Consider the following 14,810-nt stretch of genomic DNA (forward strand, 5'->3'; position numbering starts at 1 on the left):
CACAAACTACATCCTCCAAAGTGATCGGACAGTGGAATAAACACCTCTCTAAAACAGTTTCAACATTATAATCATGAAGATTTATTGCAGGTTTGTTGTATTGCATTAGTTTGATCTTGGTGTAGCCAATAAACTGTCAGCTGGGTGTATTTCACAGTGAACATCCCGCCTGCTTTAATTTCTGTCAGCTTTTGGCAGTTGTCCAACACAATCTGCACCTGCAACTGCATCTGCAGAACCATATAACAAGAACACAGCGTTGGCAACTATTAATAAAACTAAATTTGGATCGCCCCTCTCCAGGTAAGTGTTAAGTCCCTGCAAGTTTATTGTCATGCCACAGCGTAATCAGCAGAAAGCAAACCTGTGGCGGCATTCGTCTTTGGTTGAGTGCTTTGAGTCAAAAAAATAATGCGCCCCCACTAGATTCTTAAAAAAACTACATACACCCTGTATCATGGCCCATCAAGAATGCCTTAAACTTTCTTATAAAGTAATCTTAGTGAAGAATTTTCTGATAAATTATTCCACGGCCTGCACAGAACAGTTTTCTTCAAAGCATTAGTTCCAGCTTGTGGAAGGACATCCTTATCCGCTGTCACTTCACTGTGATGGTGCTTATTCCTAATAAAAAGTCTGATCTTTATTTTCGCGGCTTTAGTTTTACTGAATAATGTCTTACATCATGATATGAAGGACAAAATGAAACAAATTCCTCCTACATAATCCAGCCACATATTCTGCAGTAAGCTTGATAAGCATCAACCCTTAAAATGTTCATTATTCAGCTGCTACAAAAAATATGCTCATAGATGGATGGTCATTGAGTCGATCCAAGGATCCGGAATAAATTTCAGGCATCAAACAAATTTGTCAACCTTTAGGCAAACAGACATGCCATCCTTTGATTGGAGGCTGAACATGAAAATCCCCATAATTGGGCTCAGTTTCACCAGCAGCAAGGCTTCACTCTTTATCTGGTGGTTGTGACGGCGAGAGGGCTTGTTGGTCTGAGCCGTTTGCCGTCATTAACTGAGTAGGTGAGAGCACAAAGCGGATGTGATCGGCCGTTTGATTGAGGTCAAATCTCTTTCGTGCTCCTCCATGCCAGTGGCACGCCGTCTCCCTGACCTCTCCACGGGCTGGCTGCCGTCCGAAAGCTCAGGAGAGAGGTGTCAGGTCAGCCTGGCGACGTCCCAGAGCGCTGAGCAGAGAATAGAGAGATACAGGGAGGAGGAGGAGGGGATGAGAGGGGATATGGAGTGGTTGTGACAGGTGAGCTAATGGCTTTGAGAAAGAAAGGGCACGAGCATGAAGGCGCAGGCTGTGATCTCTTTATGCAGCTTACAGAGAGACAACTTATTAAAATGAGGAACGGATGCAGAGAGTAAATGAGTTGACCTAAAACCTCGAGGTCACTGCCCCCCTTCTTGTGGATGTGTGTGTGTGTGATTGCGTCCACCCCCACACTGATTGACAGCCTGTGTCGTTGTCTAATAATGGTTTGAGCGTTTTTCCCAGGCACTCAAACACTCCCCTATCCACAGGCTCGGGTGCTGGCTGTTACATGCGGGGGTAGAAATGTGTCCAGAAATGTGGAGCCTAAATGTTACCAGATGAGAGTGTTACAGCCTCTATATACCGTCCACAAAATGACTATTCAAATGCCAAAATCAGTCTGTTCTCATGTGCTTTGTTTGACTTTCTTATCTCACTTGTTCATTATTTAAAAGTGCACTTCTACTTCAATGCATATTACGCACACGTAAACACAAAATACTTTTATCAAGAGCACGATTAGATAAGACCTTTCACACTTTCGTGTTGGATCAAGGTTAGAACAAGGTTTTATTAATTCAACATAGACATTTATAAGTATGCTGGAACAACTTTTATTTGCAAGCTATGAACAGCCCGAGGAGTTCAGTGAGTTCCACTGGGCACTAATAGAAGTACATACACTGAAGTACAGCTTTTAAATGCTTTGCTTCAGTATTTTCATATGATGCTTTATACTAATAACCAGCTACATTTCAGAGGAAAATATTCACTATTTACTCCACAAATCAAGATTTAGCATTAAAAACATATTATAACAAGCTTATAAAAATGTTTCATTTTATAACAAGCCTATAAAAAACATTATGATGAATTGTTACGTCATAATAGCAAGAGTAAAGGTAACTGATGCTGTGGTCATAAGGCTGCCTTTTTAACGTGCACTTTATAGTTGCGGGATTGACTGAATTTTGTCAACCTCTGAGGGTAATTCTATCACTTTATTACATGTTCAGGAGTGCTTTTGTTTTGTTTGTTCTGTGTTTGTGAAAGCAATAAAAACAATATGTTCAAAATACAATTTAGTACAATAAAGTACTACTTTGAGGTACTTGTACTTTACATGACTGTTTCCGTGTTTTACTATTTTGTACTTCTACTCTACTACAGTTTCTATTTATTTGACACCTATAATTTCTAGTTACTTTACATAATAGGGTTTTTCATTAAGAAATCAAATACTATCTCTATATAAAGTGGTTAGAATTAACTCAACCAGCAACAGCTAAATACTAGTTAAACACTAATGCATAAGTATTAATTAACAAGCTTATATTGTTGTATATAATAATATATATAATTATGGATCACTAACCTGGAGCATTTCTCTCCAGAAGTAGTGTTTTTGCTTTAATAATTTAAGTACACTTTTGTGGTAATACCGATGTACTTTAGAAGTAGATTTTGAATGCTGGACTTTTGAATGTGAATTCATCTTCCATTAACTGCATAGATGCAAATATATTGAGCCATGAATCTTTTTGTGGGACATTTTGGCGTCATGTGGACTCTTTGATACAAGAGTCACCCAGAGGTTACAATGATCATGTTGCCTAAAAAACCTTTGATGGAGTCAGAAGCTTAACATAGATCTTAGAGAGAGCGAACACAAAATGGAATGATAATTGTATCATCTGCTCTAATGGCAGCTATTACAACAATAGTGATGGTGACCTGGAGGAACGGGAGGAGCGGCGAGGACAGGCCCTCTGCGGTGACCTCTGCTCGGGAAAGGGCAAGCTCAGGCAAGAGTCAGGGCGTCAGGGGCTCGCCACCTCGTCTGGCACTCTGAACTCTCCATTCACAGGCTAACACAACAGCGAGGCATCGCTGTGACCCTGTGGGTGTGACACTCAACCTTTGCCTTAACCTCCTGACCGCCGGTCACAGCTGCAGCTGACCAGCTCGGGTCAGGGCACGGGGTCGGCTGGAGGGGGGAGAAGGGATAGAGATGATTGAGAGATGAGTGAGGAGAGAAGATGGAGGGAGAGGAAATGGAGGTATGAGTGAGAAGTGAATATTGAAGGATCTGTATGAAGGTAAGGTGAGAGTAAACTGGGCTTTTAAAGGGTTGATATGCCCAAATCCCAAAAAAACTTTCTCAATGACCTTCCATCATATCTGTCTATACAGATAGTTTTGTTTTATATTTATCTGTCTTTGGCATTCTGTCTCCACACCAGTGCTATCAAGGTGAAATCATTTTTTAATTGTGGTGCCCAGAGCATCTAAAAGATAAGGCTGACATTATTTTTGATTTTGAAATGAAATGGACCAAAACCAAACAAGTGTTAATGTCTGAATACTTTACTTTTAAATCCTTAAATTCTGATTGGCTTATACAGCATGATACAGAGCAAAAGGCTGTCAAGGAGAGCTCGAACATATATGTACATTCTTATTATTATATATACTAACAGCTGATTAATAATACTGTATTTGAATTTATAGTTAATATTGTGTCATATGATTGATACACTTCGGAAGACGTGACTTTACCAGACCTGTGTAGCTGCTCCCCACCTCTGCCTGAAGACGTTAACAATTGAGTTAAGCATTGTGGGTAATGTAGGCAGTACACTTTGACAAGGAAGAAGAATGCTTTGAATAAAAAAGACAATATCTGTGATTCTGCTGCGTCGATTTATATCTCACTATTTTAACCCCCTGCTGTGAGCCCAGCAATGCTATATGCCAGCAGTTAACAACTAATGGAGTACTGCTCTCAAATACCAAGACACTGATCTGTTCCATCAGTTTCTTGTTTTTTGCCAGACATGAGCGGCATGTTTGTCAGGTCACCGTTGCCTCAGTACATCACAGCTGTGTTGTTTGGAATGGCAAATCCCATCATGTCTTCATGGTTGAATTTGTCTGCAGGTTTGCTGCAGAGTCTCCACCATGTCTGCTGGCTGGTTAACTGTCATCTTAATACTGTCTGACTTCCCTACCCTGTCTGGGACTGTCAGCCCCAAGCCCGTTCATTCCTACTGAAGTCCTAAATCTTTACAAACAGGCAGTTTCATTTTTTAAATAGTATTTTGAACCAGCAGGATAATGTGGGTTCTAGCACTCAACTAAAAGCACCTATTTAGCATGTTTGTTTAAGAAAAGTGGAAATACTGAAAGGCAGAGAGATCAAGATGGAGAGAACTATGAAAGTGCTAAGAAGACAAAAGGGCTGGCCGTACATTTTGCGTCCACATCATGTGTGCATTGTCCCGGCCCCCATCCCCCTTCTCTAAGCTTTGTTACAACAGCACGGCTGGCCGGCAGCGGCTTCGTACACTTGGCTTGTACGGGAAAAAGGACATGTGCGCTCTCGAGGTCAGTCCTGAGGTCCTCTGCGGGGTCAGTCTTTGAGTCAGACTTACGCATTCATGACTGCGTGACAGCTGTTTCTCTGAAATAAGGCATGTGTCTTGTGATGTGTGACTCCTGTTAGACAAGTTAAGCCTTGGAATCCTTTTTAGTTTATTGGTAACTCTCACAAGGGTTGAAAAGGCAGAACGGACAGTGCTGTCCATGTTCTACTGCCCTACATACAGTACTCACCAGTGAATGCCTGGATGGACGGCTGTAGATGTCATTAATGGGTTGATAGATAAATAGATGACAGTACAAATAGCTGAATAGGCACATGTCTCCTCACACGGATGGACAACTTACGTCTTAATATATCTCATTAACAAGAGTCTACAGCCATGCTATTGACTGTGAGGCTTTGATCGTATTCAGTTACACGCTAATGCCGGCTAACATGCTCATAGCAACAATGCTAACATGATGTTATTAAGCAGGTATAGTGTTTATAATGTTCACCATCTTAATTTTATATTTTAGCACATTAGCATCTGTTAATTAGCACTAAACACAGAGTACAGCTGAGGCTGATGGGAATATCATTAGTTTACTAGGAATTTGGTCACAAACCAAAGTGGACAAAATGAAATTTTGACCACTAAATGAAAAGTGAAAGGCCCACAAAAGATTCTTATAATTAATCCCGTGTATATATGTAACAAATTTCATGGCAGTGCATCTAATAGTTGTAGATAGATAAAAAGTCCGGGGATAACCAAAGTCATAGGATTCCTCCTCTGGATGGATATCTGTAATAAATTCATGGCAATCCATTCAATAGTTGTTGAGCTATTTCATTTCAGCTATTTTGGACTGAACCACCTGACATCCTTATAACCAGGCTGCTAGCATGGCTAAAGAACCTCACTTTGCAGTGACGAGGCTTCTACCTGCAAAACGTCACACAGGGTAAGACTGCACATGAGCGACTTGAATTCAGCAGGATTGCAGCTGATGTGGATAAATGTGACTATTAGAAAGGCTGATTGACTGACTGACGAATCACAGAACAGTCTCTTCCCTTCTCCACTCCGATGCCTCCCCTGCTGCTTTCGCTGCTCCACTCTGGTGGTGCTGACTCTCCGTCATGGCTGCCACTTTTTGCTCCAGCCTCCACACCTGCTCTCGATACTTCCTGCGAATCTGCCGGTACGAACTCAAGGCTTTGCTGGAATGAAAGAAACCCACCACGACCAAATTGACTACACTCACTTTAAGAATGACACCACAGAACGGCTGGTTTTCAGCTTTGGTTGTAGATGCAGTAAGATGCTGAACAAACACGCAGTGTGTTAAACACCTTTCCTGTGATACTTACCTGTGAGCTTGCGTGAGCCGGGCTATCTGCTCTCCATTGTCCCTCCTATGGGAGGTGTTGTCTGACACAGCTGTGTTCAGTGAGTCCTGCACTAAAGCCAGTCTCTTCTTCAGGGCTTGTTCCCTGAAAACAAAAGCAGGACCAGAACAAACACAGAGGTGGAGGAAGTGTTCAGAAACATTACTTAAGAAAAAGTACTAATACCACACTGTCAAAATACTCTGTTCCAAGTAGTCCTGCATTGAAAATCTTACCCATGTGAAGGTATGTAAGTATAATCAGGAAATCGTACTTAAAGTATCACAAGTAAAAACACTCAATGCAGAAAAAATACTGCTATGATTATTATAGTATTATACAATATATTATTACATTATTATTTTTCATGCATTAATGTAAAGGCAGGATTAACTGTTGAAGTCGGTTTAGATGGAGCTAATTGTTATCAGACTACAACTCTTAATTGATTATGGCTAAAAGTGACAGCTTCACAATGCCCGTTAAAATCATTAAAATCATTAAAAAGAAAAGCAGCAAATCCTCATGTGTGAAGCTGGAACCATTAAAAATGATGATTATTGATTATTATCACAAACTATTATGATAATGTTAATGTTAATCAACTACTAATCGTTTCAGCTGTACATGTATTGACTGTCGAATTTCTAACAAAGCATCATATTTTATAAGCTCTTGCTTCATAAAGTAACTAGTAACTAAAGCTGTCAGATAAATTAAATGTAGGGTAGAAAAGTCAATGGTGATTTTCTACCAGCAATGAAACAGAAGAGAGAACATCATGTCTGTTCATTCTGCTTATGGCACTGAAGATGTTTCCTCTCAGAAATCGTATAAAATCTATGTGAAGAATCATAAATGTCTTCATGAATTCAGAGCGAATGTGATGTAAATTGTGAGTGGCTGTGCTTTACTTAGAGGCATTCACTCCACAAGGTCAGGAGACAAAGGATGGTCTCTAAAGCACCTGATGAAAAGAACTAGAAGCCCTTAATGTCCAAAGTCTGCGTTTCTGCTGATAGTGTTCCTAAGCAACCGAGAAAACCAGGCAACAGATGTCTGAATGATTTATTTTCTGCACAGGTACCCTTTATGTCTGTCAAAACCCAGATTTCTCCAGGTGACAGCACATTCATTAATTTACCAGGTTTCCTTGTTAAGACACTTGTCAAAGGCTGTATTTGAATTTCAATTAAAGGACCAGTGTGCAAGATTTATTAGCATATAGCTGTGAGAATAGCCCTCGTCTCACCCTGCCCTGTACTGGTCCCTCTAAAGGGTCAGTGCTTGGGTTGTCCGTTCTGGGCTACTGTAGAAAACAACTCCATAGAAAAGGTCTCGCTTACGAGTTTAGATATCCTGGTGAAGTGGTGACATCACCATCATCCCTCCTCATGCCTAAACCTAACCAAACCAACCAATGAAGGTACTGAGCACTAGCCAATCAGTGGCAGAGTAGGGTCATGCAGGTCATCCCTTCGCCACAGTAAGACTTGACCTATTCCCTCAGCAGATATAAAGGGTTCATTCTAAGGTAACGAAAACACAACAGATCATATTTTCAGGTGATGAAGGTGTGATCAATATTTCCGCCATCATGACACAATCGCCATCATCAACGGCATAGACATCATTGTGTTCATCAACATCATCATTGCGACCCACATCATCATATCATCACAAGAGAAATGGGTGTTGGGTTGGCGAAGCGCTTCTACCTGGTACTCTTAGCAGGAGGGAATACAGAGAACCGAGAGCCAGAAGGCAAAATGTGAAATTCAGAGAAGAGGAGATGCGCTGTCGGACAGACTTCCTCCACGCCTGTTAAACAGTTTAGAGAGTGTACTCTGCTGCACTACACTACACTGTTATTGATAGTATTTTATAGTAAAATGGCATGTTTTTTTATGTAGTGAGGGTGTCATGCTTTGTACTTGGAGCTACAGTATGCACAGAACTGATAATGTCTGACCTTTGCAGGACGGCCTGCAGCTCTTTGAGAATGGGTCTGGCTCGGGCGATGTCTTCATCACTACCCAGGTTAGCAGCATTTTCACAGAGCCTCTGAAACATGACATTGAATAGGATTAATTCAATTGTGCCCCCCATTCAATTGTCCAATAATGAACATGGTACTCATTAATCTAAAGCAGCGGCTCCCAACCTTTTCAACTTGTGACCATCTACAGCAAAGCAGTGTTCCTCACGACCCTTTGTTACAGTTTTGTGAGCAGTTCAACCACAGATTACACTCACAAATTTTTCTTTAAATGGGTTTAGATGACTGAAGGGGTAATAGCATCCATTATAGCACAATAAAAAAAAGCACAAAGATTAGAGAAAAGTAGAAAAAGTCTTCATTTGTTGAGCAGAAATGTTTTTTTTCTCCGTATTTCCCATCCCGTTAATCACTTTGTGACTCCTCATATTTATCCATCTTTGTGAGGACTTGGCTAGGTTGGGAACCACTGATCTAATGGTTGGAAGAGGACAGCGCAGAGCAGAGCAACATTTCTTAAACTGCAATTAATAGCCGATGTGGTTTTGGTGAATACAATAAAGAGGAAACACTCTGCAAAATCAGTCATGGATCTTGATCTGAACTCATGCATCTAGATAACATCTTTGTTCCTTTAAAACATTTAAAAGAAATACTGAAGAAAAGAAACTGGTTTTAGGCGGACATGTCAACCCTTCAGGCACAAAATCCTGATGCCCTGTGTCTACACTAATAGCTGACATGTTAAGCTAAAGTAGCTGTTCAGTTCTTTCTCATTTGACAAGGACAGAGGTGTGCGGTGGCGTATGAATCTGTGCTGCGGCGACAGGACAGCCCAGCAGAAGACCTTGTAGAACCAAAATATCCTTCGTGGCCTGGAGGGATTCTGCTTTGGTAGATGTGTGATTTCCCATGTGGGACACCCAGATTTGAATCGGGTCTGCCACAATAGACCAACGTCCTGCTCCCTCTTGCTCATTTCACCTTGACTTTGAATTATTTGAAAATTAGAAGAAAAAAAAATGTCTCTGTTGCCGCTGAAGGAGTGTTTCATACCTGTTGTCCGGTCTTGCGATCCTCCAGCTCCTCTCTGAGGCTCTCTGGAACGAAAGCTCCCGCCGCTTCCTGGGCCTTCTGGGCCATTAGACTCCACTCCAGACACCTCAGCTCTTTCTCTTTGAGGCGGATCAGAGTTCGCAGATCTGACATCTCCTCCTGAACATAAAGAGTTAAACCATAAATCATGGCGTACAAAAAGCTGAAAGCAAATACGGGAAGTAAGGCTGTGGTGGAGGACTTCATATCACATCCAGCAGGTTTTACCTCCACCTTTAGAACTGCTGTGGGTCATTCAAGCCCTTATGTGTAGAACTGTTATATGATTTTTGACTTGTAAGACTGGAAAAAGGAGGAAACAACAAAATTGTTCTGTCTAAAGGGAACAATTTGCAACTAGCAGAACCCTAAGTAATACACACGTAATACACAAGTAATACACGGTATATCTAGTTTGTTTCATCAGAAGCAAGTTGTGGTTTTACAAGGAGGTTTGCGCAAGACTATTTCTATCCAGTGCAAGAGTCCTGGAGTCCTGCTGCCTGACTGCCAACCTCTCGACGACAGCAAGGAAATCGGATTATTTTGGGCTAATTGTCACACTCATTGGGACAGTATGGAGTCAGACAGGAAACACAGGGAGACAGAGAGGTTATGACATGCAACAGATGTCCCCAGATGTGATCAAATAGTGGACGTTGGGATTATGTTATATGTGCCTTCACAATTCTGTTTAAACTAACAAGCTATGACATATTAATTAGGGATCTTTAGAGGTGGATTTTGTTGCTTGAGACAGAGCCGGACTAGCTGTTTTCCCATGTTTCTGGTATTCATGTTCAAAACTCTTCTTAACCAGTTTCAGGTGATGGAGGCGTGCCAGCAGCGTCTTGTACACTGACTGTATTTACACTCCAAACACTGTGTTTTGGCATAGTGAGCTTAGTGTAGTATTGTGTAGTGAAATAAAGATTTTGCCTTACAAACAGCTATGACATTTGGACAAAAGATCACTTTTATCTCATCGTCTCTTTGCGTGGACGTTTTGGGCTGCATTTCATCAGTTGTCTTTGGTGTCTTCTAGCATCTTTTTTTTATCGTTTAAGGCCCACAGCTCATACCCTGACAGAGATGAGTTCATAGAAGAGGGAAGATTTCTCTTTCTTGGTATCCGGAGGTTTGGCGTTATCTTTGGTCACATGTCCACCTCTTGATCCAGCCGGGTGACCAGTTTCAGGGCTCATTTTGCCCTCAGCTCCTGGCCTTGGCTTCGGTAGACAAATGGCTGCGCGGTCCCTCTTCAGGCGCTCAATTAGCTGACGGAGAACAGCCTCTCGCTCCACCAGCTCAGGTGTCCTGTGGGGTTACGGGTAGTGAGTGGCCTGACAGAAACTTGCTTCTGTCAGAAGTACTTTATTATTTTCACAGTTCACTGAGTCATCCCTGATAGCTTCTGAAATATTTAAACAATGGCATTTAGATCTTCGGTGGTGGGGCAGAAATATATGTGTGTTCTTTATACACGTCTATTTTTTCTATTTGCAATTACAGTCTGTCAGTCTGATCTACAGACGTCACTGACACTTTTTCCATTCTATTCATTCCTTTCACTGTGTTGGATGTACAAACAGTGCTTTAAATGATCACCTCTGCCCTGTGTGACTCTGTGCTTCCCTCTCCTCTGTGACCCCTGCTGTTGAGAAGGAGGTGGACAGCTCCTCAGTTCCCATTTTCCTGAGTTGGGCTGATGGACTGTCGGGCTGCTGCCTGTCACCGACTGCCTCTGATGAGAGAAAAAACTGTGAGCCTGACAGTGTGTGTGTTTGTGTGTGTGTGTGTGTGTGTGTGAGGCATGCATACCTTCTGTATATGTAAGTGAATGCGTGCACTGAGTTGTGAGCAGTATTAAAACATGGTATTCAAACACCTGCTGGGTCTGTCTGCAGAGGAATGCTTTGCTGCTTCTTGGCGTCATGAAGTGACAGCAGCTCGCTGTAGGCCTCTTCACACTCCTCACTGTCAATCACAACCACAAAGACAAAATACGACCTCACAAGACGAGAAGAACCTAAATTAATACCGCAGGACTGCTGACCTGGGCACAGTCGTTATTTTGACACACGCCAAAGGCCGTTACTGACAAACAATATGCATATGTGTGCGGACAGGCCTTTATACGTGTGTGTTTTATGTGTGTACCAGTATCTGAGAGCCATCTGCAGGGCAGAGCAGTCAGTCTCAAGTCTGTTTAGTGTGATACTGATCAGTTCAGACTCTCCCTTCCTTCGCTCCAGAGCTGCAGTCAGCCGTTCATTTCTGGCCTTCAGCCTCTCAATGCACCTGAGATAATGGAGGAGGGGATGAGGAGGGTTAAGAGCAAATACTGGAGGGAACACCTTTGTTTAATCAGGATATGTTTGAGTGTCTAGTCTGCGTTTTTGTCGTTATCTTGGTATAAATGGAATAAAATCAGTCCATGTACCCCAGCCTTTGCAAGGAATATGATCTTGGCACACCTGTATATAGTGATGAATGATGAGTCAGTAACAAAGAAACACTGTCATTCATTTTTACTTATATATAATTAAATAAAACTAAAAAAATAAAATTGTAATGCCTGACAAAGGTTTCTAAGCCAAAACATAGCTATTCAATAAATGTAATAAACATGTGGGCAGCTAGTGAAACATCCTGAGCTGCTCCTCGGACTCACCTGTTCAGTCGCTCTGTCTCACACTCCAGGCTGATGGGGCTGGGACAAGGACTGCATGAGTTAACAGAGCTCAGTGGAGAGCCATCCCCACCCACAGACAGAGGGGCTACAGCTCTGGCTGTTCTTCTGTGGAGTAAAGGTGAACCAGGGAAGGGAGGAGAGGCCCAGTCCGGACTGAGAGCCCCAGAGGGGGGTCGGTAGGAAGGAGAACGACTGCCTGACCTCCAGGCCTTGTGGAGACCAGCCAGCTGAAAGACAAGAGAAGTGGAACTACGTTCCTTTTTTGAACTCACGAAGTGTGTTGAATTATCACATCAGTGTAGCATTTTGTCTTATAAATAAAAAAATAAAATGTTTTTGGCGATTTTACGCTTCACCTTCCCTCCGTCACAAACAAAACTGATAACAGAGCACCTCCCACCTTGTTCTTCTCGTCTTCCATCTGGCTGATGGTGCTTTGTGATCTCTCCAGCTCCTCCTGGTAACACTGCAAGGTGCTTCTGAGAGGAGAGTCCCGCTTTTCCAGGTCCAGGATTTCCTCCTGGTACTGGTCCTTCACCAGGCCTGATGGGCATGAAATCCCAAACTCTCTTTCCATGTCCTCCAATATCTGCCAAGTGAGCTAAAATTACTAATGGGAGTCTAAAGATAGCCTGAACAATGACATATTTTTATCCTAAATTGATTTCATTAAAACTCAGACAGACACAGCAATGCTTGACCTCTTTATGACATTTTTGGAATTTATATATATTTTTTTTTTATCAGGATCTGAAACTAAGGATTGTGTAGACCAAGTTGACTTTGTGAAATTTGTAAGTAAGTTTGACCTAATATTAGTTTTCAATAGAATTTGCAGCCACAACAGCAACAAAAAATAAAATACATGAAATAATCACAGGAATTTGTTACAGTTTTAATACCTGAGTGGCCTTAACCCAGCTCTCCTGGGCTGCTCTCAGGTGCTCTTTGTGCTTGTCCTGGTCAGAGGCTGTGATGGGGGCAGCCCAGGACCTTTTACAGCTGATGGAGTCCTCCAATGATGATAAAACCTGCTGGAGTTTAGTCCAGACAACACCGCTGCCCCCTAGTGGATTAAAGGTAGATGTATAAATTTTCAAAAAAACATGCTGTTTCTCGCTTTTTCCACAAGATAACCTGCTGTCTTTTACAGACCAGAGTAAATATTTGAGATAATACATCAGAAATGTTCTTGTCTCGGCTTGGCTGGAGGAAAGATCACCTACATACAGAGCAAAGACGCGTTCTGCTGAATAAAAACAAAGTTATGGTGAGTCAGTAACAACCTCGGGCAGTCAGTGGAGGTTTGGATGTTGAAGCAGAGGCAGTTTTCCTCTCTGGGCTGCTTCTTGCCAGTCTGTGGGACAGGAGATCTGGAACCAGAGGCCTGGATGGTCCTGGTGGTCTCAGGTCCCCTGGTTCACTGCAGAATACCAGCAGTATTAATGTTTAGCTTTTGACACGAGCTATAAGCAGACCAATAAATCATTTATTCATGGGAGGAACAAGCAACAAACATGGTTCCACAAAAATATTTTTTTGGAGTGAAACCAAATACATTAATTCATATCACCTTTATGGCTCATATCAGTGTAAATCCACATATAATTCCTCTGACGTTACCTTGGTGCCTTTAATGACCCCATCTTCTTGTTCAGCTCAGCGATGATGCTGAGCAGCGTGCCCACTTCAGCCTCACACTGAGCCAGTTCTGCTGGCGAAGGCTCGAGGTTTGCTGTGGGGTCAGAGCCCTCAGGGTCAAGGGTCATGTGGTCGATCGGTGTCATCACCTCCCTGTCACAGCCTGACCCAGCATCCAGGCTGTCACATCTGACCAGGCTGAAATCCTGTGGAAACACGACGTCATATTTGGTTTGTAAGGAAAAACCTTGGTTGGCCTTATTTAAGTCATTATTTAAGCTTTTTACTATAAAGTAAAGCAAATCTTGCCCTTCAGTTATACTCTGATATATGTACTAATACAAAACACATAATATGTATGTTCTTGTTGTTTGTGAATAATCATCATCAACTGAAGAGTGGCTTAAAATCAAAATGAGCAAAATAATCCCTCAGTGTATATCCACATTAAAAATCTGCTCTTGAACCAGATATTGCTGCTACACTATTTAGCTGCTATTGTCTTAAGCAACGGAAAAGGAGGAAACTAAAACATCCTGATATCCAGCTTCCTGCCTAGCAAATATTTGTGGACCAAGCCATCTTTTGTTGTGCACAAAGAATGTTGGCTAAATGCCTAAAACATGAAATTAGAACAAAGTTTCTTATTTATTTGTATTGTGTTTTATTCTGCTGTACAGTACACATGATCCCTATAAATGTGCACAATTTGCAGTGCGTATCTTTTGATTTTGTGAGTTCTAACAGATCATGCAAACAGTGGTTGGCGACACACTCTAAATTTCTCCAGCCAGTAAAACATCCACCACAGCCCCCTATTCCTATTCAGAGTCAGAGAAAGGTTATCCAAGCATGCACTGGGCAAGCAATGGAAAAAAGCAAACTCACATTTACATTGTATGGCAAATAACAAAACTGAACTGAATGTCTGAATGTAAGAAGGACACAACTTGCTTAATGTACATGTATAATACACAGAGACTTGTCAAATTTACCCAGTAAATATGTGACGCTCCAAGTATGCAAAATCCAATGTGTCGAATGACGTATTTTTGACACAAACACTGAAACCCTTCATCATAACTTACCTCCATGCTTCCTCTGCAGCAGTGATTTACCCTGTTGTGGCTGTTCACTGCCTCCAGTCAGACATTTGAGAAAATGAGAGAATGTTTTGTTCAGTCCTGTTGTTTTGTGTTGTTATATTTTCCAATGGTTAGTCAGTCACCACTGCAGTCTGCTCTCTGTGTGTCTGCCAAACAGTGTTTAGTGTGATGAATGAAGTAAGTGGAAAACACTCAGAAAGTCATCCCCACCCATTCTCCGTCACTTTGTGCTCTTTC

At 41.9% G+C, this 14,810-nt stretch overlaps 1 protein-coding gene across 2 annotated transcripts; it reads right to left on the reverse strand.

The window, feature by feature from the left end:
* Positions 1 to 1,152: 1,152 nt before the first annotated feature.
* ushbp1 (Usher syndrome 1C binding protein 1) lies at positions 1,153 to 14,712 on the reverse strand. Of its 2 annotated transcripts, XR_006006793.1 has the most exons (15): positions 14,556 to 14,712; positions 13,450 to 13,673; positions 13,113 to 13,249; positions 12,729 to 12,892; positions 12,227 to 12,415; positions 11,806 to 12,053; positions 11,292 to 11,432; positions 11,020 to 11,108; positions 10,740 to 10,875; positions 10,214 to 10,448; positions 9,093 to 9,251; positions 8,010 to 8,101; positions 6,020 to 6,142; positions 3,013 to 5,869; positions 1,153 to 1,204 (listed from the first exon to the last, which is right to left on the reverse strand). XR_006006793.1 is itself a non-coding variant. In XM_041935202.1 (14 exons), exons 1-14 carry the CDS (start codon positions 14,559 to 14,561, stop codon positions 5,704 to 5,706), a joined length of 2,109 nt encoding a protein of 702 aa, XP_041791136.1. In that variant the 5' UTR covers positions 14,562 to 14,712; the 3' UTR covers positions 2,045 to 5,703. The 2 variants fall into 2 exon arrangements, 1 of the variants encoding a protein (XP_041791136.1); XM_041935202.1 differs by lacking the exon at positions 1,153 to 1,204 and having other exon boundaries at positions 2,045 to 5,869.
* Between the last annotated feature and the right edge of the window lie 98 nt (positions 14,713 to 14,810).

The sequence above is a fragment of the Chelmon rostratus genome, chromosome 4, assembly GCF_017976325.1.
Source record: "Chelmon rostratus isolate fCheRos1 chromosome 4, fCheRos1.pri, whole genome shotgun sequence".
Classification (NCBI taxonomy): domain Eukaryota; kingdom Metazoa; phylum Chordata; class Actinopteri; order Chaetodontiformes; family Chaetodontidae; genus Chelmon; species Chelmon rostratus.

Bases quoted from the DNA above. Each gene is read 5' to 3' on its own strand.
- ushbp1 (XM_041935202.1), bottom strand. The intron at 12,893-13,112 runs GTTGTTACTGAC...TTAATCCACTAG, and splicing joins ACCTCCACTGACTGCCCGAG to GGGGCAGCGGTGTTGTCTGG. The intron at 10,449-10,739 runs GTGATCATTTAA...GTAACCCCACAG, and splicing joins CAGAGTCACACAGGGCAGAG to GACACCTGAGCTGGTGGAGC.